The sequence below is a fragment of the Myxocyprinus asiaticus genome, chromosome 1 (assembly GCF_019703515.2).
Source record: "Myxocyprinus asiaticus isolate MX2 ecotype Aquarium Trade chromosome 1, UBuf_Myxa_2, whole genome shotgun sequence".
Taxonomy (NCBI): domain Eukaryota; kingdom Metazoa; phylum Chordata; class Actinopteri; order Cypriniformes; family Catostomidae; genus Myxocyprinus; species Myxocyprinus asiaticus.
This window is the reverse complement of record NC_059344.1, coordinates 7,810,274-7,837,363: the sequence shown is the minus strand read 5'-3', so window position 1 is coordinate 7,837,363 and position 27,090 is coordinate 7,810,274. Positions and strand designations below refer to the sequence as shown.

At 36.8% G+C, this 27,090-nt stretch overlaps 1 protein-coding gene across 2 annotated transcripts in view; it reads left to right on the top strand.

Moving 5' to 3' along the window:
- LOC127449048 (heterogeneous nuclear ribonucleoprotein C-like) overlaps window positions 1-25,574 on the top strand; it is a 102,636-nt gene extending 77,062 nt beyond the window's left edge. The window contains exons 8-9 of one of the 2 annotated variants that reach the window (XM_051712148.1): window positions 25,113-25,228; window positions 25,307-25,574. In XM_051712148.1, coding sequence (XP_051568108.1) covers window positions 25,113-25,228; window positions 25,307-25,399 — 209 coding nt within the window. In that variant the 3' untranslated portion in view covers window positions 25,400-25,574. Of the gene's footprint in view, window positions 1-14,322; window positions 19,411-25,112; window positions 25,229-25,306 lie in introns of those variants that run through there. The other variant, XM_051712156.1, reaches the window with a different exon arrangement.
- The last annotated feature ends 1,516 nt before the right edge of the window (window positions 25,575-27,090 follow it).

The following is a 27,090-nucleotide window of genomic DNA, read 5'->3' as shown; positions in this document are numbered from 1 at the left end:
GCGGTTTCCTGCTCACCTATACTCCCATACAGTTCCTTGATTGCCCGGTCTGTGTCGGCTTGTGGGGGAATGTACACAGCTGTGATAATGACCACTGTGAATTCCCTCGGTAGCCAGAATGGTCGACACAGAAGCATGAGAAATTCCAGATCAGGAGAGCAGAAAGACTTGATAGAATGTACGTTCCTCTGATCACACCAGGATTTGTTGATCATAAAACATACACCACCACCCCTGCTTTTACCTGAGAGATCTTTCGCTCTGTCCGCTCGGTGCATGGAGAACCCCACGGGTTCAATGGCTGAGTCTGGAATCTCCGCAGACATCCAAGTTTCTGTTAGGCAGATAATGCAGCAGTCCCTCGTCTCTCGTTGGAAAGAGATCCGCGCTTTCAGCTCGCAGAGCTTGTTATCCAGAGACTGAACATTTGCCAGTAGAATACTGGGTAGCGGGGGTCGATTTGCGCGGCGTCTTACTCTGATGAGAACGCCGGCTCTGTTTCCCCTTTTCCTCCTGCGTTTCCGCATCTGGACTGCCCAGAAAAAGGGCTCCGCTTGCGTGTTTGTAAACAGCAGGTCGGCATTGAGGAATTTGAAGTCCGGTTTACGGTGTGAAATTGCTGAACCAATGTCCAAAAGTGTTTGTCTGTCGTAGACAATAAGGCAGACAACATCCAAGACAAAAAACATAAGAACTGTGAACAAAACAAACAAAACACTGCCATGTTGTGTCGGAGCTCGCAACGCAGCAGCCATACTCGCCGCCATCTTGAGTATATCTCATATCCTCAAGTGTCTCATATCTTCTGCATGCATTTTGTGATTTAGTTTAAAATTGAGTTGTATGTTTTTTCTTGGGGGCTAATCACATGGACGTGGCTATTGTGGGTCACGGTCATAGCGCCACCAACTGGCAGCAGGAAGTGTGGCACTTACAACAGACTTTGAAAAAGTTCTCTTACATTTACCCAAATTGCTTAAATTGTTTAGACACTGCAGATGGAAAATTTTGAAGGGATGCTTGATAGCTTTAATAGTGTTGTCATGGCTTTGGATAAAATTACATGAAGTTGTAGTCAAACTGGAATGGTGGCATATATCTATTACACACTGTATGTTTAGGGTCCAAGTTTACATTAATGTTGAGTTGTTGTTGTGTCCATAATGTTTTGTTTTCCGAAAGCCACCGAGTGAAAATGGACCCATGGTGCTTGGGCCTGTCATCGCTGCTCGCAGCTATATTTCTGTTTGTTTGGCAAAATCTTAATATTTTCAATCTTAAATTGGTTTGACAATTTTAAAAAGCCTCTTAACTATGTATGGAAAACATAGATCATATTTTGTTTTCTCAGTAATTCAAGCATTCTCAGAAAATTCAGTAGATTATTCTGTAATTGCTGGCTGTCAGATTCAATTACAATTTTGATTTTATTTAAAATAATTTTATAAATTGTCTGTGTATGTGTGTTTTACAAAATTGTTTTCATTATATCTGTTAAAAATACATCAAAATCTGCTGCAAAACTACAAATGCATCCTGTCTGACTTGGATTTGAACCCAGGTAGCTGAATGTACTGCCAGTAAGCCTAATCACTGGACCAGCGTTCCAGCTCTATTAGAGCTGTCACTTTGTTGATTTTCAGGTTAATCAAGTCATTATTCATTATAAAGAAAAAAAGGCAATTGAAAGTATATTATTGACATATATCAGCCTATGATACTTTAATGTTGCAAATAAAATAATTCCACTTGCAATTTACTGCTCTGACAAGTGTAATCGCTAGTTCCTATTCAAACCAATGCCCTACATTAACATGGGAAACCAGATGTTACCCTGTGAAACCGTTAAAATCGCTCTTAAACTGTGTCAAATTCATTAGAACATCAATGAAACAAAGCGGGTTAATAATGATACCAGCATTTTTTTATAATGTGAAAAACGTCTTTTTGCTCCTTGGCAATTCACATTGAACAAATCTGCTAAAAAGGCAAGTAAAATGATTCACATCCCCAGTTAACACGATCCACACTGGTGGCATCCTTTGGCTAGACATCAACCAATAAAACGACTTCATTGACCCCTCCTGAACACTGGTCTTGCTCTCTCTCATCAGGATTGTACAAGTGCACAAGTGAGTTTTGCTACAGGTTTTTCACAAAAGTAGTTGCGAAAGTCAAGGCGTGAAGATTTAAAGTTGCAGTGCCAGATTTGAGAGGTTGTAAGTGCCAATTTGTGGTTGTACTGCGAAAATGAATTAAAGTACAAAAGTTAATGTGTAATACAAGTTTGTGTCTGTAGTTTTATTTATGTGAATGTCATTTTACACATTTGTGACTACTTGTCTGTAATTGTGAATTTAAAACACAAGCTTTGAGTTATTGTCTGTGAGTGCAAATTGCAACATTCAACTTCAAATTTTTATTTTACAAGATTTCACATCGGTGCTGTAAGTGTAAATTTCAAATCCAAATAGGCAAGCTCTCGAGTTTTGCTATTGATTTACCTTCATAGTAAAGTCTTCATTAATTTTAAACGTACACACAAAAGTCACGTAACGTTGTAAACGTTTACAAGGCAGTAACTTTCTTAAAAAATAAACTTTATTTGTTATGAAAAAATAATAACCTAAACACTTTAATACAACTACCACATTTGTAATTAAAAAAATATATTAAAGTTTACTTAAACTTAACATGATAAATGTTAGTAAGGGTGTGTTGATGTTTAGATGTGAAAAGTCATGTAATTGATGCTGATGAAGGGCTGGATTTTCTCTTTCCCTCGTCAGTTCAGAATGTCGCCGTTTGAAATGGTTGAATTGCTCCATAGCGCTTTAAAATACAAAATTCTCATGTAGAATTCAAATGGGTCACATGAGTTTTGTTATACACCATGACATTGAGGGAAGCCCAGTAGGGCTGGGCGATGTGACGAAGTAATCAGATATCGACGATGTCTTACAAAGATCCCGATTGCAAACAGATGGTGATCGACAATATTGGGAAATGGCAAACCCATGGATCTGGGAAGTCACCAAATATATTAAACAGTGGCCAGGGTGTGAAACTAGTACCCGCCACTGAGCACCCGCCAATATGACGAGGCTGAATCCAGTTCGCAAGCTCCTCCTTGTTATCATAACAAATCAAGTGTATTTCATGCACGGGTAATTTTGCTCATCTACCTGCAACAGGCAGACGACCTGTAAGACGTCTGGGAGTGACATGTGACAAGAAATGCTGTTAATTACAAAGATATGCATTTGAAGAAACACACTTTATTATATTTTTAAGAACAGACAAAAGGAATGCTCATGTCTGATTCGCTGTTTGTTCAGAGGCATGCAGCACCAGCCTGTCATGTGGAACACACGCATGTAAAGAGTTTTCACTCTTTTTTTCTCTGAATCGTGAGTTTGTGCTATGAGTATAATACGCTTTATTTCCTCGTGGTTGGCATGCATTTCGGATTCCTACATAATGTAAATGGAGCCATTGGAGACGGTAAATGTTTGGATTTGGGGAGGTGGTTAAATAAGATTTTTTTATCACTTTGTAATTTTATTGCTATTTAGTTTAAAGTGCAATTTGAATTTAGAAATGTCTTTTGTTTATGTTTTTCGTGTTTCAATAAATGAATTAAATTTTTAAACCAAAATCAATAAAGCAAAAAAAAAAAAAAAAAAAAAAAAAAAAAAAAAAAATACACCAACCCTCTGCAGGGGGGTTGACGATGTAATCAGATATTGCAGTATTTTTTAAGGCAATTATTGCTAAAATATTTTTTACATATCGCCCAGCCCTACCTAACATGTTCACTCTAGGTTTCCTTTTGCTGCTCATATCTGTTTACAAAAACACCAATTACTCATACATAGTTACTATCATGGACCTAACATGTTCACCCACAATGTTTAATGATTCTAATCATCACTTAACTTACTTCTTTTGGACATTTACTTCATCTAACTTACTAAACTATTTATTAACCTGTTCAAACTCTCACTGATGGGTGATGAGATACCAGCTGTCTCCACTTGTTGCTGCTGTCTGTTTGCAAAAACACCACTTACTCATTTGGACCTGACATCTTACTGCACTCATTAAGTTTGATGTTTGTAATTGTCACTAATAGGGGTGGGCGATATAAGCAAGTATTATATTGTGATATTCTTAACACCTTTGGTTAACACTTTTTATGGAAAGTGATTAAACTTCTGAAAGAATCAAGTTCCTTTTTGATTTAAAACAATGTCCAGATTAATGGTTGAAGTTCCATATCCACTATGTCCAATGAAAGGACTTAAATAAAAGTGTTTCAGTGTTTAGAGAACAAATTTAAATATTGCTGAATAAAGTACTATCGATGTCTGCTTTCATTTTTAAATTTCAGTCAGTTTTCATTTTAAGCATCTTTAGGTATCTTCACTCTCCCCACGCTGTATGCTGAGAAAAGTGCACATTTAAACGAAAAATAACGCACAACCAATGATGGCCACAAATGCACATTCCCTACCAAATGGCAGCACTTTGCGTAACTTCAATAGCAAGGATACACGAAAAAGTCTTGTTGTTGACACATTTCTGTCCGTATATTGATGTAATCGGTATATTGCCCACCTTAAGTCACTTAAAATTGTTTCTTTTAGCATCCCTTGACAATGACAAATCTTTTGAAGAAATAAACTATGCTCTTTTGAGTTGCACGTGCGCGCTTCATGGAAGCTTTAAAAATGGCTCACAAAAACCTAGCTAGCTTGCATTATCTACTCCTGCATAGAAAAAACATACAAGCAATTTACATAATGCTAAAATGACAATCCACATTTTGTTTTTACTCCTGACACATTTTTGCTGGTTATCAAGATAAATGTGAATATGTTGGCTACTACACTATAGCTACTACACTGCTATACACATGTATGGTTAAATGTTAATCTTTTAGAATGATACAATGCTAAAAATGTAATTGTAGGGGGCCTGGGTAGCTCAGTTAGTATTGACACTGACTACCACCCCTGGAGTCGCAAATTCGAATCCAGGGTGTGCTGAGTGACTCCATCCAGGTCTCCTATTTATGCATGGATCGGAGAGTAGCATGAGCCTCCACATGCTGGGAGTTTCTGCGGTGTCATGCAAAACGAGCCACATGATAAGATGTGCGGATTGACTGTCTCAGAAGTGGAGGCAACTGAGACGTGTCCTCCGCCACCCAGATTGAGGTGAGTAACCGCGCCACCACAAGGACCTACTAAGTAGTGGGAATTGGGCATTCCAAATTGGGGAGAAAAGGGGATAAAAAAATAAATGGGATGGGACATGCTCTAATCTGTAAATATAAATAAAGCCAGTAGCCTACAGTATTTCTACTGTAGCCGACTTCTATGCATAATCAGCATTTTTTTCTGTGAGCTCTAAAGATTTTATGTAATGTTATAACCATAGTATAAAATCCTTAATTTAATCTTGTTCCTATCTTTTTTCATGAAGTCAAAGACAGAAGATTTTTTTAAATTACACCACGTCCTGTTGCCCGAATTCTGCCATTGCCAGCACACTCGTATCAGTCCCATCCGGATTTTGCGGCACTTTATTCTCATTATACTGGCCAAAAATTATTGAATTTGTTGGCGCTTTTCTAAAAAATTGCTGTAAACACTCACAGTATTCTTGTGTAATATGTGTAAATGACAGCAGAAGTTTTATTTGAGTGTAAATATTGTAATGCATAATAACCAAATTTGCAGCAAGCAAGCAAATATGATAAATGCTCACCAAAACAGCATAGCTTACATTTTAGAGGTGAAACCTGTGACAGTTCAGTCCTTCATTATTTTTATATTAAAATGTTCAGCCTCAGCAGACAATGCAATTATAATACAGTAGTACTATTATGTGTATTATTGCATTGTAATTTAACTTGCATTATCTGCTGAGGCTGAACATTTTAATTTAATAATAATGACGGTAAAATCTTAAATGGGTGCAGTCTGAGTGCCCTGGCCTGTTCTCTGTATAGGCTACTACCTGTTCGGTATTTCGTTTAATATAAGTAGCCTATTATTCAGAATTTCGTTTGATCCACATTGAACGTTTTCATTGGTTACTGTCTGTGCATTTTTTGTTTTGTGTAATAAAATCTAAGGCGTTGGATGTCTATAAGAGTATTTTTAAGCATCTGTGATTTGTTGCAAATGTTAGGTTATTAACTTTTACATTTTAGAAATTAATTCAAGGATTTTGATTAGTTTGTTATGGAGATATGTGACAGCCCATTCCACATTTGAATGATGAATAAATCTGTATAGTATGAATCCAAATATCAATACTCAAAAGAGTGGATTTTTAGATAGGCTAGAAGTCTTAAATTGTCCACTCTTTTGCTATATTTGGATTCATAATATGGCCATAATGTTGTGGCATCGGTGAATGAGAAAACAGGCATCCTGCCCTAGAATAGGAGACAGAAGCAGCTGAAGGCATAGCCTACTAAAAATAACTCCCTGCTGATGCGCCCAAAGGATTTCTTTGTTGCTGAATTATGTCCTAAAATATGATTTAACTAAATCTTCCACATACATATTTGGCATTGCTGCTGGCTCGGCATTCTGTTGTGATAATCAGTGCTGTTTCTTAAATGTCGTAGTTTTTCGCCATATGTCTAAACCATAGTTTAGAAATCTACAACTTGTCCCTAAAATGTGCAAATTACCCCACTAATTGTAATACTGATGGAAACACAGGCTTTCCATTTTTATTTTTATCATTTTATCATTATTTTTATTATTCCAATAAAGTACTTTGAAAACAAATTGAGAGAGAGAGAGCACGTTCTTATCCAAATGACAGCGAGACATGGGCACTTTTCAATGCAAAAATTATTTAAAAAAATAAATAAAATAAAATCGCTCTACTTTTTGTTCCCCAACTCTGCGAATTGATAAATAGAACATATGCCTAGGTTTCAACAGATTCATTCTTCTTAGTCATACATGATTTTAGTTTTTTTTATTTTTTTATCTTAAAAACATCTTGACCTGTAATTAATGCCTGAAGCATGAATACCACGTGTAAGCTGGGTCATACTCGCAGATAAAATGGTTATTTGACTAGGCTAATTGTCATTTTAAATGATTGGAAATTTTAATATTGGCTATATCAAGATTATATTAAATGCAAATCAAGTCATTTTTATTTGTAAAGTGCTTTTCACAAGATGCATAATTTCAAAGCAGCTTTACAGAAAACTATGCTGTAACTGAAAATCGTCTGTAACGTCTTTAATGTCTTAAAGTTATCATTATGCGGTTTAAATGAATAACGTGATTGTAGGTCATGCATTAAAACAATATTGTCTTTAGGCCCCCAGTGAGCAAGTCAAAGGCACATAAAAAGATGTAATCAGGCCCTGATTGCAGGCCTCCTGTGTATATGGACCATTTTAATTCAAATCACTTGCTGACAAGTTTACCAACATCCATTTTTATTTTTAGTTTTTTTAGACTGGATAAATTAAGACTACTAACTAAAAATCCAGTCTAAATAAAAATAAAAATAAAATAAAAATAAAAGCATGTTGGTAAACTTGTTACAGTAACTTTAGTGTTTGTTCTGTCACTGTCAAACACAGGGAAAGGCAATGGTGCACCTCAGGTTCACTGTTAATGTGGGGAAAAAATTATACAAAATTGTGCAGAGATTGTGTATTGTGTATAAAAAATAATGCAGAGAGTGATTGAAATATTTCTTGCGATTGGAAGGTGGCAACATTTTGGTGGGTTATCCTATAAGAGGAATGGTTTGCCTCTCCATTGCTGACCACAACTGCAAGATATTTATATAGGCTTATAGTACCCTATTTTAGCAACTGATCCAAATTAAAATGGTCCATATATACTGAAAAAAAAAAGAAAGAAAAAAGGAGACCTGCAATCAGGGCCTGATTACATCTATTTATGTGCCTTTGACTTGCTCACTGGGGGCATAAAGACAATATTGTTTTAAGGCATGATCTACAATCACATTATTCATTTAAATCACACAATGATGACTTTAAGACATAACAGACATTATGGCTTAATTTTCTGTCACAGCATAATTTTCTACATAAATAGTAAATTTTCACAGATATATTCAACTATCTCATTATAATATATATAAATGAACTCACTTGAATGAGTATGCATGAAGAAAATGTATTTACTACAATACACAAACAGCAATTGTTCAATAACTATACTTTTAAATTTTACAAAGATTTTACTGTATAATACATAAGCATGAAAAAATACAACAATTTTACAAAGAGCAATTAGGCCTTCTATACACATGAAAGACAATTTTACAACTCACCTTGTAAATAAGTAATCTTTAAACTGAGTAATATTTAGATCACTTCATCAAATTGAGTAATCTTTAAAAAAAATACATAGGCCTATTATAAATTCAGAATATAAGTGAAGTATTTAATTAAACTTAATGAGTAGTATGGACTTTAAAATGTAAACATTTTTTTTTTTTTAAATGTATAAGTTTAAAATTTCAAATGTAGAAGGCCTTAACAACATGAATATGTTGTTTGTTAAAAGGTAAAGCAACTATTTATTTGGCATTAAAGGGGTCATGACATAATCTTTTTATTTATTTATTTATTTATTTTATAAACTGGTGGCCAAATGTTAGGAATAATGTACAGATTTTGCTGTTTCGGAAGGAAATTGGTACTTTAATTCACCAAAGTGGCATTCAGCTGATCACAAAGTATAATCAGGACATTACTGATGTAAAAAAACAGCACCATCACTATTTGAAAATGTACATTTTGATAAAATCTAGAAAGGCCCCATTTCCAGCAGCCATCACTCCAATACCTTTTCCTTGAGTAATCATGCTAAATTACTAATTTGGTACTAGAAAATCACTTGCCATTATATCAAGCACAGTTGAAAGCTATTTGGTTCGTTAAATGAAGCTTATCATTGTCTTTGTGTTTGTTTTTGAGTTGCCACAGTATGCAATAGACTGGCATGTCTTAAGGTCAATATTAGGTCAAAAATGGAAAAAAAGAAACAGCTTTCTCTAGAAACTCTTCTGTCAATCATTGTTTTGAGGAATGAAGGCTATTCAATGCTTTAAATTGTCACAAAAAAAACCTGAAGATTTCATACAAAGGCGTACACTAAAGTCTTCAAAGACAAAGGGCAACTGGCTCTAACAAGGACAGAAAGAGATGTGGAAGGCACAGATCCAACTAAACAAGAGAATAGTACATCAGAGTCACTAGTTTGAGAAATAGATGCCTCACATGTTCTCAGCTGACAGCTTCATTGAATTCTACCTGCTCAACACCAGTTTCATGTACAACAGTAAAGAGAAGACTGAGGGGTACAGGCCTTATGGGAAGAATTGTAAAGAAAAAAACGCAGACATTGGACAACAGATAATTGGAAAAGAGTGTTATGGATCTTAACCCCATTGAGCTTTTGTGGGATCAGCTAGACTGTAAGGTGCATGAGAAGTGCCCGACAAGACAGCCACATCTATGGCAAGTGCTACAGGAAGTGTGGGGTGAAATGTCACCTGACAGCTGGAATACCAAAGATCTTCAAAGCTGTCAATTGCTGCACGTGGAGGATTTTTGATGAGAACTCTTTGAAGTAGTTGAAGAAGTTCTGAACATTTTTTTTTCAAATTGTAATAGTAATTTTTTTACGTTATTAATGTCCTCACTATACATTGTGATCAGTTGAATGCCACTTTGGTGAATTAAAGTATCAATTTCTTTCCATAAGAGAAAAATCTGTACATTATTCCAAACCTTTGGCCGCCGGTGTATATATATAATTTTATTATCTTCCCTGAGGTCCACTTAATAATGTCAGTAAAGTTTTTTTGCACCAGTCATACAGTCATAATTTAGTAATATAAAATAATTTTCCATGCTGCCTCTGGCCCTCTGTCTGAAACACTCGGTTTTAAGCTATCTGGCCCTTTAAGACTTCAATGTAAACGCCCACTGTTCTGATTGGTTAACTTGGTGCAGCTCTTCAAATACAGTTATATTCTAAATTCAGTCAAAAGAAAATGAACAAGCTTCATATTATAATTTATAAAATTACATTTCAGGGTTAACGGATAACGTACACCCAACACATTTCATCCAAATGTATCAAAATGTTCACTCAAGCAAAGCAACTGTCAAACAGTCATGACATCTGAAACATTCGTGAATGAAATTTTGTACTCACAGGTCTGGTTGTGTTTAACTGCCATATCTTTCAATAGCAGTTCCTTTGTAAAGCTTGAATCATATTGTGACTGGTTCACAAGCTGGTATGAGCCGAAAACATACAATCCATGCTGAAATGTTCTGAATACCGTATTTTACCGAATGTAAGTCACAGTTTTTTTCACCTTCTGAAAGGTCATGTGACTTATAGTCTAAAGCGACATATATACATAATTTAGTCATAACTGATTTCAGCCGGTTAAACGTGCACCAAAACACATATGCTTACACTCAAACAGATGAAAACATCAGTCATAGAGATGGTAGTAGCGTTTTAAAGTTCCCTATTCAGAGTATTTGGCCCACTGTCAAACGTAACTCCTCTCATGCACATAAAATGACATTTCATCACATTTGTAGTAAAAACATTCAGTCAGTGAACCGGATAGTTAGTGTACAGCAAACAAGGTTTAAAATATCAGAAATATGCACAGATAGACAGATGCTAACATAAATAAATGAATAGAATACAACAGGCATATTGTGTTACTCGCAGACTAAAAGCTGTTTATTTGTATACAGCATAGAGTTACATTGGTTATAAATAGATTTGTTGTGTATTTTTCATGAAACACAAACATTATATGAAAAACTATTATAGATGATTACTTAAAGCAGATTCTCTTGATTAAAATAAGCCCGAAAACATGTAATACGATGCGTAAATCCTGAGGGAATCTGCACAGAGGGAATGTTTACTTGCTGCTCAATGGCTGATGCAAGTCAGGTGGCTGCTCCTGTGTTCTCTTCAACCTCTGTCAGTGCGACTTATACACAGATGCAACTTATCTGTTTTTTTTTTTTTTTTCTCTCAACAACGTGATTTTGACCAGGTGCAACTTATATTCAGGCGTGACTTTATTTCAGGAAAATATCGTACGCAAACGTAATACAATCCAAGGCGATTTTGGGTGCTTCAACAGGCCAAAGCAGAGATGCTGGTCTTCACAGGAGCGACATCTCACATCTTGCGTGTTTGTTTACACACAGAACGGCATGGTTTTCTCCAAGTCAGCAGCAGAATGAGACACGTTTTCATAGCCCCGTACACACATGCAGCAACTTTATTGCTTGATGTCGCTAGTCTCTGTACTGTGAAGTCACTCCTGGTTGTTCCTACAGCTGTCACTCTAACGTTATTGGTGGACTACAAGTCTGGCCATATCTTTAAAAATTGTGATCACAAATAAGATTTATTGCCGGTAAAACCAAGATATAATTCTAATTTGTTTCCTTGTCACTAAAAAAATACATTCTGCTGTGGAGAGTGTTGTTACATAAACTACAACAGTGCTCAATGCTTTTGATCATTAACCAGATTAGCGATCTCTGTGTACAAAATCTACAACTCCAATAATTTGGAGAAACAGCCAAATATTTCTAAAACTTCATTCTAATTTGACAAATAATCAGTTATCTTGTCCCTAAAAATTAACATTCTGTAGGGGAGAGTGTTTCAATATGAACTGCAGCAGTGCTCATTGCATCAGATCATTAACAACGACCTATCAATGTACAAATCAGACTCACTCAGACTGCCGACATTTTCCTTTCCACGCATCATTTTTTATTATATCCATGTATGTGGTTACAGACAAATCATATAGAACAGTGAAATCGCCCCCAGAAACTTTAATTTCTCCTCTGTCTTGCCTACTCGATTACCACAAAGGAGACTGGTGACATGAGCTCCAGTGAACACCATCTTCACTCCTATTGGTTGCTGCTCCCGAAAGTCGCTTCTCATTTGCATAAAGTTCAACTTTTCTCAACTTTGTCATGTCGCTGACCATGCCCTCATTGAAAATGAATGGGATTGTGTTGCTTTGTTACTGGAAGTTGCTGCATGTGTGTACGGGGCTTAAAATTTGCGCTTGTACCGTTCTTAAAATGCGGCACACATCATCGGAAACACAGAAGAATTATCAAAGATATCCATATAGTGCATGTTTACAAAAGATCAACAATTAAATATAGCACAGATGAGTGCAAAAATGGTCCAGGTTGCCTTCAAAACAGCAAGACACAGAGCAGCTGAATGAAATAGAATGGAGGTCTCCTTTTTAGAGTTATAACCTGACATTGCATTTTTTAAAAGAGGTCAAAGCTGTTCATCTAGTATACAAAAACATTTAAATCCAGATAGGACATGAAGGTGTCCTGTGTCCCCTTTGCTGTAGATGAATCTCCCATGACAGGCCCATGTCTTTCCTTTTCACCTGTGACTGATGTCTTGCTGCAGAGGCAGTCATATGCAAATGTATTTGGTCCTTGTGACGTCACATGTTCCACAAATTCCAAACGGCCTGTTTCTGGAGCCTGGTTTAAATAAATGCTCTTTTTCTATTAAGGAGGACGTTTTCAGTTCTGAAACTTACAGTATGTTTTTATATTACAGTGAACTTTTATATGTCAAAAGATCAAGGATAATTTGATTCCTTATGTCATGACCCCTTTAATTGAACTGATTTTATACTTAGCAAATGTATACATATATAAGTAATTTAAACCATTTGTTTTGCCACAATGAAGTATTGGGGGCAGTTTTAACTGTTTATAATGTGAATGGCCTGAGGGAAGAAACTGTTCTTGTGCTCTGTGCTCTGTAGAGCCGGCCAGAGGGCAACAGTTCAAAAAGGTAGTGTGCTGGGTGAATGGGGCCAAAGTGATTTTTCCTGCCCTTTTCCTCACTCTGGAGGTGTACAGTTCTTGGAGGGTGTGAAGATGAGAACCAATAATCCGTTCAGCAGTCCGGACAATCCTTTGAAGTCTTCTGATGCCTGACTTGCGCACCCTGTTTATTTTCTTTATTTTACAAAAACACAAGGTTTTGTTGTTATTGTGAATGTACACAAATAAAAGTAGACCCTTTATAGTCTCTAATGATGTCTTACACTTATCTGTATGCCCAAAAATGACAGAGTATTTTAAGTTGTTTCCGCTTTTATGAGGAAAAAATCCAGCAGGACACGCCGGCGCGTCCGTTGACCCCAGAAGGTTTAGTAAAATACCACACTGTGAAAATACTCCACTACAAGTAAAAGTCCTGCATTCAAAACCTTACTTAATTAAAAGTATATAAGTATTATCAGCAAAATTTACTTAAAGTATAAAAAGTACTTATTCTGCAGAAAAATGTTTCCTGTCAGAGTTTTACTATTATATATGATGTTTGTGGATTAATATTTCTGCTGCATTAATGTGTATGTTGCATTTTATTGTGTTGATGTTTAAGGCTGAGCTCATTTTAACTATATACTGTTGGGAAATATAATATACAGCAATGCATCATATTCTATAAGATCATCATATGTTTGTAGCGTTGCTGTCCTGTGACAACCATGCATCTCTTTAGAGATATGCTCAGAAAAACTTATTTTCAGCTTTGTGACGATGCATTTTCCAGGTAATCCAAGAGTTTTGTTTTTTTTAAAGTTTTTTTTTATTTAGTTTATATATATTAAAAAGAAGGAGAATGTTCTCAACCCATAAAGGAACACTTAATCCTTCAGTTTATCAGAAAAATTCTAATTCACCAAATTTAGAGATACATTGTTTTCACTGGACAGGAAGGGTATGAAAAATTGTAATCTGAAAAGTTACTAGAAACTAAAGCTGTCAGACAAATGTACAAATGTACAAAAGGAACAGGACTTCCTGTTCCTGTTCCTGTTCCTGTTCCTGACTGCATGCTGCACAAGTGTTTGTAGCCTGCTTAGCATTGCTTATTCTTATTCTCATACGTTTGTCTTTTTATCCTTTATCATTTTACCATGTGTTTCGGGTTTTTCCGCTTTTCTACTGTTTCATCTGTGTGTATTTTACCTGTTGCTGTTGGCGTCTAGCTCGAGTCTGTGTTTGTAGCCTGCTAGCTTTTTTAGCATCGTTTATCTATCTGTTTTTAGACTTTAATCTTTAACATCTGCCATTTTTCAGCTTACATCGGGTTTTCCCCCCACATTATTCTCTTATCGCGATTCAGCTGCGTGCATTTTACAGCGCGCACCCGTTTTTTTCTCCTCTGTGTTACACAGATTATCGTATCCATCTCAAAGCACCGTTTATCAAGAACAACCATAACAACAAACAATTGTTTGAGGGATTCACATCGATCTCAAACCCTCACCACTCAAGAACAACCAACAACAACAAACAACTGCAGTAAGTCATGGCATCCGCTCATGTTATTTCTTCCTGCATTGCATGTCACATGTTTACAATAGCCTCTTCCGTCAGCAGTGAGGGATACACATGTGATAAATGTAAGGAATTAGTCAGGCTGACGGAGAAGGTTCATGAGTTAGAGGCACGCATCCGAACGCTAATGGAGGTCAGTGAGAAAGAGAAGCTGGTAGATATTGATTCGGATGCGGGCAGTACAGAGAGCAACACACACACTTTGGTTCCGGCTGTAGAGCCCTGCAGCAGGGCGTTTGGGTGACGTCTCGGCGGCATACTCGCTCAGTAAAGCGACACCACTCTCCCATTCCTGTTAGGGTTTCCAATCGATTCTCCCCACTCAGTGATGCACCCACTGAGAATCATGTTGAAAGAGCCCTTGTTATTGGTGATTCTATTGTAAGGAACATGGAAATAGAGACTCCAGCCACTACTGTTAAATGCATTTCGGGTGCCAGAGCATCTGACATCAAATCAAATTTACAAGTGCTGGCTAATGCTAAATGTAGATTTTCTAAAATTGTTATTCATGTCAACACTAATGATGTCCGGCTTCGCCAGTCGGAAGTCACTAGAGATAATGTTAAAGAAGTGTGTCAATTTTCAAAAATGATGTCAGACACTGTAATATGCTCTGGCCCCCTCCCTGCTCGTTGTGGTGATGAGGTTTATAGTAGATTAGTGTCACTGAATGGCGGGTTGTCTGAGTGGTGTCTGGAGAATAGAATAGGATTCATAGATAATTGGAAGAGTTTTTGTGGTAGACCTGACCTGCTAAAGAGAGATGGACTCCATCCCCCCAGGGAAGGTGCCGCTCTCCTCTCTAGTAATTTGGCTCATAGTCTTAATAATGATAGTATTTGACTAACTGGGGCCCAGGTCAGGAAGCAGACAAACTGGCTAATCCGAACGTCTGCTAGCTGCCTTGAGAAGTCACACAGGTCACATAAACTACAACACATAGAGACTGTATCACCTAGATATCATATAGAGACTGTCTGTTCCCCGAACTACCAAACACAAAACCCTCATTAAATCATTTAGAAAAAAATTTGATTAAGGTCAAACTTGAACAAAACAAACAAATTAAAGATAAACACCATATAAAGATAGAGCTACTAAACATTAGATCTCTTTCTACCAAAGCACTAATTGTTAATGAAATTATTACAGATCATTGTTTGGATATGCTCTGTTGACTGAAACCTGGCTTAAACCGGATGAATATATTAGTTTAAATGAATCTTCTCCCCCAGGTTATTGTTATAAACATGAGCCTCATCTGAAGGGTTGAGGAGGAGATGTTGCTACAATTTACAGTGAAGTTTTTGGTGTTACTCAGAGGATAGGATATAAATTTAAGTCTTTTGAACTAATAATGCTTAATGTGACACCGTCAGATATAGATATAAATAAAAAAACTCTGTTGTCTTTTACCCTTGCTACAGTATATAGATCACCTGGGCCTTATTCTGATTTCCTTGGTGAATTTGCAAATTTTTTATCAGATCTTGTAGTCACTGTAAATAGAGCTTTAATTGTTGGTGACTTCAACATTCACATAGATAATGAAAATGACACATTGGGATTAGCATTTATCGATATTCTCAACTCTCTTGGAGTCAGACAAAATGTAACAGGACCAACTCATCGCCATAATCATACGCTAGATTTAATTCTGTCATATGGAGTTGATGTTGATAATATAGAAATTCTGCCGCAGAGCGATGACATCTCAGATCATTACCCCGTCTCTTGTATGCTGCGATCAGCTAATGTTTCTCAATCTACACCATGCTATCGTTCAGGTAGAACTATTCTTTCGACCACTAAAGATAGCTTCACTAATATTCTTCCAGATCTATCTCATACACTCAGTAAACCTCAAAACCTAGAAGAACTTGATGAAATAACAGAAAATATAAATATAGTCATCTCTAGCACTCTTGATAGTGTCGCCCCCCTTCAATTAAAGAAAATTAAAGGAAAAATCCCTGCACCATTGTACAATGATCACACTCATGCTCTCAAGAGAGCTGCTTGGAAAATGGAGTGCAAGTGGAAGAGTACAAAATTAGAGGTATTAGAGTGCATGGAAGGATAGTGTTTGTAGCTACAGACATAAGTGTAGCCAGCTATAGGCACTAAAAGCTGCCAGGTCAGCATATTTGAGCAAACTCATAGAAAATAACCACAACAATCCTAGGTGTTTATTCAGTACTGTGGTTAAATTGGTTAGGAATAAAGCATCGACTGAACCAGATATTCCGTCACAGCACAATAGTAATGACTTCATGAATTTCTTTACTGATAAAATTGAAATAATCAGAAATAATCCTTCGCTGTCATAGGTCATGAAGAGCTAACAAAACTTATTGAAACATCAAAAGCCACAACATGTTTGTTAGATCCAATACCAACCAAGCTCTTAAAAGAAGTATTCCCAGTAATCTCAGAACCTCTTCTTAATATTATTAACTCACCACTATCCTTAGGACATGTCCCAAGAAACTTTAAAATGGCAGTTATCAAACCGCTTATTAAGAAGCCACATCTTGATCCTGGAGAACTGGCTAATTATAGACTGATTTCAAATCTCCCGTTTATGTCGAAAATACTAGAAAGGCAGTATCCTCCCAAATATGTTCATTTCTACAGAGAAATAGTATATATGAATAATTTCAGTCAGGATTTAGGCTAGTACAGTACAGAGACTGCACTTATCAGAGTTACAAATGACTTGCTCTTATCATCTGATCGCAGCTGCATTTCACTTCTAGTGCTTTTAGATCTTAGTGCTGCATTCGACATGATAGATCACAACATACTCTTGAATTGGCTGGAGATATATGTTGGTATATGTGGAGTTGCATTAGCATGGTTTAAGTCCTATTTAGCAGACCGCTACCACTTTGTCTATGTAAATGCAGAATTGTCAAACCAAACAAAAGTATGGAGTGCCACAGGGATCAGTTTTAGGGCCTTTGCTTTTCTTCTTGTATATGCTTCCCCTGGGAGATATTATCAGGAATCGTGTAATAAGTTTCCACTGTTATGCCGGCGATACCCAACTTTATATTTCTTCAAAACCTGATGAGATTTCACAATTCTCCAAATTAGCAGAGTGTATCAATGAAATAAAAGACTGGATGGCCAGAAATTTCCTTCTACTCAATTCCGACAAAACAGAGGTACTAATTATTGGACCAAAAACCTCTAAAAATAAGCCGCTAATAAATAATTTGACTCTCAATGGATGTAGTTACATCATCATCAACAGCGAAGAACTTAGGTGTTATATTTGATACCAATCTATCCTTTGAAAATCAAATTACAAATGTTTGTAGAACAGCATTCTTCCACCTAAGAAATATTGCTAAATTACGACTCATGCTCTCTGTTGCTGATGCCGAAAAACTAATTCATGCGTTCATGACCTCAAGACTATATTATTGTAATGCATTACTGGGAGGATGTCCAGCAAGATCAATAAATAAACTTCAATTGGTTTAAAATGCAGCAGCCAGAGTGCTGACTAGAACCAAGAAATATGATCATATTAGCCCCATTTTATCATCATTACATTGGCTACCTGTTAAATTTCGTAGTAATTTTAAAATTCTGTTAACTACATACAAAGCTTTGAATGGTCTATCTCCGCAATACTTAAGTGACCTTCTGCCATGCTATATTCCATCACGTTCATTATGATCGCAAAATTCTGGCCTGTTAATAGTTCCTAGAATATAAAAATTCACAAAAGGAGGTAGATCCTTTTCATATTTGGCTCCTAAACTATGGAATAGTCTCCCTAACACTGTTCAAGAAGCAGACACACTCACTCAGTTTAAGTCTAGACTAAAGACTTATCTATTTAGCCAGGCATACACCTAATTTATCCTTCAACTCACAATTAGGCTGCTTTAGTTAGGTCTGCCGGAACCAGAAACAATGATCATGATCTATAGCTCTGCAATAAATTGAATGGCATCTATGCTAATATTATTTTATTTGTTTCCCTGTCTCAACCTCGGGGCTCCTATCCTGAGGTCACCAGAACTGGCCATATCCAGCTCCGTTCCTGCTTGGTGTTGGACTCCACTGCTACGTGTCGCTGTGTGATGATGACTAATAGCAGCCGGTGCCAGCCAAACATCACTTCAGTCTGTTACGTTGGACTTCAGAGGATGAACTGATGCCAACTCCAACCATAAGACATGGGATACTTCATATGCCATTGCCTGAACCTTGGATTTAGGATAGACCTCACCGAAATTACCGGTCAGGTTGAACTGCGATGCACCTAACTGATCTCTGCCTACATCACCTCGGTCTAATTATGGACTACACTCTTGAAATGGAATATATAGACTATCATTTAATTGCCAACAAAACCCTTCATCAGCCAACTAACAAGGACAATTGTATCTATGTGAACTTCTACAGTTAATCCAGGATGAACTTCAAAGACATTAGTCATTAATCTTACAGTTCTTACAAAATCTTTGTTTTAAACACTGACCCTTAACACTTACTTAGTTTAATAATTTTAAACCATGACTTACACTATACATAAGTAATATTGGCATTATATTCATGATGTTAGCCAGAGGGGAACTGGCCCCCACAGTGAGTCTGGTTTCTCCCAAGGTTATTTTTCTCCATTAACCAACATCTTATGGAGTTTTGTGTTCCTTGCCACAGTCGCCTTCGGCTTGCTCACTGGGGTTATAAATACAATTATTATTTAATTACATATTTTTAAACAGTACACAATCGTATTTTATCAAACTACACAATGATGACTTTAAGACATTATAGATATTACAGTTTTATCTTCTGTTAATGCCTGATCTTCTGTAAAGCTGCTTTGAAACGATGTGTGTTGTGAAAGGCACTATACAAATAAAAATGACTTCACTTGACTAGTGGAGTAAAAAGCTTCTTGTAGCCACTCTAATCTCCTTTTTCAGTGTGTGTTTGGCCTGATTAAACAATATTTTATCCCAACTTCTGTAAGCATCCTCTTTGGCCTGACAAAGCTGCCTGAGTTTTTCTGTAAACCATATTTTGTCATTGCTGTATGCTAAATAAGTTGGATAAACTGATATATGATGTCACAGTATCTGTGAGCATGCCCAGGCTGCAGCTTCAAAAACACTCCAGTCAGTCCAGTCAAAACAGGCTTGTAGTGCTAGCTCTGCTTCATTGGTCCATTTCTTTACAGTCTTAACTACAGGTTTAGGTGATTTTAGTTTCAACCTGTAGGTTGGAAGAAGATGAACCAGATAGTGATCGAAGAGACCCAAAGCTGCATTCTTTAATGTGGTGTAACAGTGATCCAGTATATTTCTGTCTCTGGTTGGGCATGTAATGTGCTGTTTGTATTTGGGCAGTTCACGTGTGAGGTTTGCTTTGTTAAAATCCCCAAGAATAATAATAAGTGAGTCCGGGTGTTGTTGCTCCATGTCTGTGATGTGTTCAGCCAGCTGCTGCAGTTTTGCGTTCATGCATGCTTGTGAAGGAATGTAAACACTCATGAGAATAAACGAGGAAAACTCCCGCGGCAAGTAGAAAGGCTTACAGTTGAGGAAGAGTGCTTCTAAATTAGGGCAGCACATCTTCTTCAATGTTGTTACATTACTAAACACAGGACAATTACAGTGGGCATTGTTTCCCAAAAGCATTGTAAGCCTAAGTAGATCACAGAATCCATCTTACGATTCATCTTAGTTTTGCAGCCATTTCAAAAAGCCTTCATAACGCAAGTAATTCTTGAAAATGCTCGTAGATTTACGAGTGCTCTGGAATAATCGTACAGCACTAAGAACATTGTAGGGAGACAGAAAATCGCAAAATTACACTTAGTACACTTAATTTAATACAGGTAATGTTGAGGTGCTTACACTTAATGCAGTATACAATGAGACTTTAATATCAGGATACTTTTGTCTTTTTTATTTATTTTTTATTTTAATCAACAATTAAAAATAACAGTTAATGTATATAAATGAAAGAATACATAAATTGAAAGTTGTTGCAGACAACAAATTTTATTGTTTATTGCCAAAGTAGTCTCTTTGGAGTGGCAAAGAGCAGACCTCTGTTTGCGTAGCTCCCACCTCCTTATTTTGTATAAGGCACCATGGTGAACATCATATTCAATATATGCTTGTCATTGGCAGGTAGGGTTGCCAACTTTTCGTCATACAAATACGGAACACTTGAGCATTTTGCGTGCTTAAACGGGATGGCTCAATTCGGCTCAATTTTACTTTTGTAAAATCACTCTTGGAAATCGCTCTTAACCGCTAAGATCAATAGTGATTGGGAAATGAGGCCCAGAGGTTGATGGTTATTTTCTCCTTCTATCTATTAGGAGCTTGTCGTGGTCATTGTGCAACATTCCCTTTTCCCCTCTATCCCGTAATTTCCTTGTTTTGGAATTTTTCTTTACTGTACCTGTAAAGAGAACATAATACAATACAAGTTATTAATAAAAGCAACTGAATGGTCTGACTGAATGCAAACTAATGAAATAACATAGATTTTTACAAAACCCCGACTTTTGTGATGGAAACTATATTTTATTTTCAAATTACTTTAAGGTGTGTGTGTGTATAATTAATGTCATTATTTGTGTACATTAATGTTATTGCCATTATAAAGAAACCATTTAACATGAATAAAAAAGACACTGGCATTGGAAGACCATAGTAACTTGCACCATTTTTATAAAAAATACTATAACAAGGAAGAACTTTAGCACCATTCAGGAATGTTTTTTGCTTTTTTTGTGAGAGCTCACCATTTCAAACTTTTTTTGTCACATGTTGCGCACACATTCAGCACCACAGGAAATGAACAACGACCCATGAAACAATATATGACATCAGACCTATCGCCTATATATATATAAAGTGTTGACTGTGCATAAATTACTGTAATTTATTTGCATTTATATATTTTACGTCGTGCTTTCCCATGAATGTTCAAGCTCCTGAGCATCCATGGACTCGGCACATTTACCAAACAGCGCAGACCGAATCATGCATGTGCGACACACTAGTGAGACGCAGATCAGTTTGGACACAGTACAATAGTATAACTGAGGGGGGTGTAACCACATACAATGTCAGATTAAATTTCTTTAATTAAAGGCAGTAATTAATTACTTTCGGCGCCTCATCAAGGTTTCATACCTTGTCAGTTTCCGCATTATTTTCATGTTAAAATGCAAAAATGAAAATTGTCTCATAATTCACTTACCCTGATGCCATCGTAGTGGTGTTTAATGTGTTGTTTAATGAGACCAGTTAAGGTAGCCTACACCTACGTGATTGCTAGCATAAAAGTCCGTCCTACAGGCAAGGTTCAGTAGCAACGCCATGGTAGCCTATGTAATGCCATCAAACTGCATTCACCCAAATGTGGTAACATTGACAAAATTTGTTTTAAAAAATAGTACAAAGCCTACCTTTTGATCCTTGGTGTATTCTTGATATGGTTCCTGGCAGCTACAAGGCCTCCTGTTGAGCTAATTTAGTTCATCGACCCAGATGCTCCACTTTGCTGTTGTCGACCACATTACTTTGATTCTCATAATACTATGACTTTATTCTAGTAATTTTGACTTTATTCTCAAAATATTATTTCTTTATTCACATAATACTACAACTTCATTCTCATAATTTTGACTTATCAAAATATTTCTACTTTAATCTTATAATGCTATGACTTTATTCTCATAATTTTGAATATGTGTGTTCATGCGCATTCTTTTGGTGATTGACAGGCGATGTCTGTATCCAAAAGGTGATTGGCTCTTTTACCTGTAAATCGGGACTTCTACATCCATTGACCGTTGAGTGTGCTAATTTCTCCAGTTCATTTTAATAGAAGTGAGCCGTCTCTGCTAAATAGTCTCTGATATTACTATGACAAACATAATATAAAATTATGTAAACATGATGTACTGTTATAAGAACATGGATTTGTGAGTTTTTGCCGAATTGGAGGTGTCAGAATAAACACCTTGGTAATGGCATACTACCATACTACTCTTATTTCTGCCATAGACTGGCTTATTAAAAGTAGTAAGAGTAGTATGTGTGGTATGCCATTGCGAACACAGCCCTTGAATCACATGCCACCATTGTCATGTTTTGACTGCAGAGGCTGCGTCAGATGGCTGCTCTAGAATATCTTTCGCTGGTGTTTGATGGCATACATCACGGTGACGCGCTGGTGGCACCGTCTCAAGTCAGACAAAATTTCTAACCAACATGCTCTGCTTAAAGTTTGGTGCAGATTGGTCTGCGCAGCACTGCATGAAGTCAAACACAGCTTAGTTAGTCAAATCGTTGAGACGGATGTACGTTCTCCACATGCATGTCACACGCACATTAACACGTCTTTAAGCTTGGTTAGTCAGGAAGGAGACAATGCGAGCACTACAGAAAACGTGCATGACACAAGTAAAACACAGATGCACATGTCAGATGAGAAGCATATTTAGCGCTTATGAAGCACCATATGCAAGATGAATGTCATTGAATTTGCTGAAATGTATTGTCATTTTCAATGCCAAAAAAATCCTCTCACGTGAAGCACTGTCCACTGATACATACACACGCCATGCACATGGATATTTACAAATTACAAAATGTTTCATTAAGTAAAAAGCGAGCAACATGAGATGTTAACCTGGCAAAAAAAAATAAAAACTTTTTGTTGTGTCTCAGGGTTTCTACACAGTGGAAAGATCTTGAAAATACTGTGACGTGCCATGCTAACTTGGTTAAAAACACTGTATGTTGCGGCGTTTGAGGCGTTTTACACACAAACACTCACTACAGTTTGTGTGTGAAACAAATGTGCTTGTATTTTACTAGTTGAAACAATTCCACATGACACGACTGCCTGATGTATTCCCTGTACACACATGACTGTGTGGCAACACACAGCTCCAATGCCATCATTAAGTTTGCTGATGATACAACAGTGGTATGTCTGATCACTGACAATGATGAAACAGCCTACAGAGAGGAGGTGCACACTCTGACACACTGGTGTCAGGAGCACAACCTCTCCCTCAATGTCAGTAAGACAAAAGAGCTTGTGGTGGACTTCAGGAGAAGAGATAGAGAACACAGTCCCATCACCATCAGTGGAGCACCAGTGGAGAGAGTCAGCAGCTTCAAGTTACTGGGTGTCCACATCACTGAGGAACTAACATGGTCCATCCACACTGAAGCCGTTGTGAAGAAGGCTCATCAGCACCTCTTCTTCCTGAGACGGCTGAGGAAGTTTGGAATGAACCGCCACATCCTCACATGGTTCTACACCTGCACTGTAGAGAGCATCCTGACTGGCTGCATCTCCGCCTGGTACGGCAATAGCACAGCCCACAACTGCAAAGCCCTGCAAAGGGTGGTGTGAACTGCCAGACACATCATCGGAGGTGAGCTTTAATCCCTCCAGGACATATATACCAGGTGGTGTGTGAAAAAAGCTCGGAGGTTCATCAGAGACTCCAGCCACCCGAGCCATGGGCTGTTCTCACTGCTGTCATCAGGCAGGCGGTATCGCAGCATCAGGACCCGCACCGGCCGACTACATGAAAGCTTCTTCCCCCAAGCAATCAGACTTTTGAACTCTTGATCTCCCACTATCAAATACATCAGCACTGCACTTTATTACTCTTATATCTCACACCGGACTGTCATAAATTATATTATTATTATATTATATTCTCTCTTAACAACTTACTATCAACCGACAGCCTGAATGTCAATACAGTACAATACAACCTACTGTACATTCTATATATACTTTTTTTATTGTATAATGTGTATTCTATATTGTGTGTATTGTATACTGTACATTGTATGTTATTATTTGTATATTGTGTTGTGTGTAATTATGTGTATATTAGATTTTAAATTGTGTTGTAAATCTGATGTTTATTGTAAATTAACACTACTATGACTACTATGTTGCTCGGAACTGCACCCAAGAATTCACACACTATTGCACTCGTGTATATGGTTGTGTGACAATAAAAGTGATTTGATTTTGATTTTATTTGATCTGTATGATGTTTTACCTATTCCCATTATGATTATTACGATCACGTTTAACAAATTATGAAATAGAAGTGTGACAGATGACAGCTGTGACAAACGTTTGTCGCAGTAGTACCTACTGGTTCGAAAGAGTAGTTTAGTTTTTATTAGCTAGCAGCTTCATTTAAAGAGTTAAGACTAAAAGTTAAATTGACTGTTATTGGTAATGGCCACAGAGAGCTGTGAATCAGATATTGTATCATCCCAGATACCATGTTCCATGTAAAACACCCTTAAGAGTGTGGGAGAGGGCAGGTAGAAAGAAGGAAAGTTTGGTCAGAAATAGATTAATGACCTGTTGATCTCTCTCTCTCTCTCTCTCTCTCTCTTGCAACATGCTAGTTAACCCATACATACACTCCGACAACCTGTTTAAAAACTGGCATTTTTGCAGTACCGTTTGGATCAACAATTGAAGTAGAAATTATACACTACTTTTTAAGTACAAGTTCTCACACTCAGTGTTCTTAATCACAGACCCTCCATCTATGTTACTATGTCTCTTATTAATTGCACAGAGGTAAAGAGTGTGAAAGCAGGGGAAGTGTCACCACAGAACTCCAGCGGAAAGGATCATGAGAGTCTGGAAATAAACGACTATGAGGAAGAGGGAGATTTGCTAGAGGAGGAGGAGGTAAGTGGAAGAGTGAGAACAGTGTCAAAGATGTATCGAATGTCATGCAATTTAACTTTTCATTTTTTATTTGTGCAGATCAAGAGTGGAGGAAGAGATGATGAGGAAGAAGAGGGTGAGCAGGAGGAAGGAGAGGATGATGGTGATAGTGCCAATGGAGACCATTCTTAAACCAGTTTTGACAGACATGGAAACACATGCCTGCATGCCCATCATGAGAAATAGCATAGATCTTGGCCATACTTTTTAAGTTTTATTTCAAATAAATTAAATTACTTGTTAGGGTCTTTCCTACCAAGAGTAAGATCTTGGTAGCAAATCCCTGTTTAATAAATTACATTTTAGATGATCTGTCTCATGGGCCCCTACTTCAATCACCTTACTCTTCATGTGGTGCTCCCATATGCATTTCTGCTTTTAAAAACATGCACATATCACTTTGTAGTTCCCACTTCTAGCTGCTTGGTTTCACATTGTAATAATATTGGGTCTCATTCACTAATAATTTCATGGATTTTATATACTTATATGCACAGGAAAAGTTCTCATGAAGAAATTCTGCCAGATTCACAAGTGCGATGCACATGAATTTGTCCTTACTCTCATTCTAATGATAATGAATCCGGATTATTCTAAATGAAGGAGCGCTTTCCCAAAGTAAGTAATTTGCATAAAACACACCCAAACCATCTCCATATAAGAAATTTCAGCACAACCGCACCAGATGCAAATGTGTAGAGAAAGATGCTATTTTAGCAAAAGGCCAAAAAAATCAGCGCATAACAGCATTACAATTTACAATGATTTTATAATGTGTACCACAGTACATGTTGAATGAACTGAAGGTGTGCTTTGAGCACTGCTTGTGTAGGAGCATTTATCTGTTTAGCAAACAGAATACCGTACCGGCACCTTATAAGTGTTAGAATCATTGCCAGTACTGTGACACAATTTGTGCACTTTGAGCACTGCCATAAGGTAAAGAACCTCACCGTGCCATTGCGGTGTTGTGCAGTACACAACATGCTAATACCATTTGACAAATCTTTTCCGGGCTGTAGGAGCATCCCACCAGCTTCATCCAAGCACATCCAATGGTTTACTGTTTGTGCGCTTTTATCACTGAGCATGCATATGGGTAGAACGTATACCGGCTTGAGCTATAATGGACATAATTTTTGTTACTTTAAAATAAAATTATAAGACTATTATATATATGTGCATGTGTGTGTATGTACAATATGTATGTGTATATATACACACACACACACACACACACATATACACTACCGGTCAAAAGTTTTGAAACACTCATTCTTTATATATATATATATATATATATATATATATATATATATATATATATATATATATATATTTTTTTTTTTTTTTTTTTTCACATTTTAGAATAATAGTAAAGTCATTAAAACTATGGAATAACATAAATGGAACTATGGCAATTATGTTGTGACTAAACAAAATCCAAAACTGTGTTATATTTTAGCATCTTCAAAGTAGTCACCCTTTGCCTAGAATTTGCAGAAATGTACTCTGGGATGCTTTTTAAACAGTATTGAAGGGGTTCCCATCTATATGCTGGCCTTTTATTGGCTGCTTTTCTTTATTATTTGGTCCAAGTCATCAATTTCAAAAACTTTTTTTTTTAATTAAATTTGAGATTTATAATTAAATTAATATGGTGGCACAATTATATTTTTGTCTACAAAACTAATTTCAAACATTTAAGCATACGCCTTCAGATCAAACGATTTTTAAGATCATGGGAAACATTTCGGTAAAGTGTTTCAAAACTTTTGACCGGTAGTGTATATAGACACACACAATATACAGCATAAATGAGT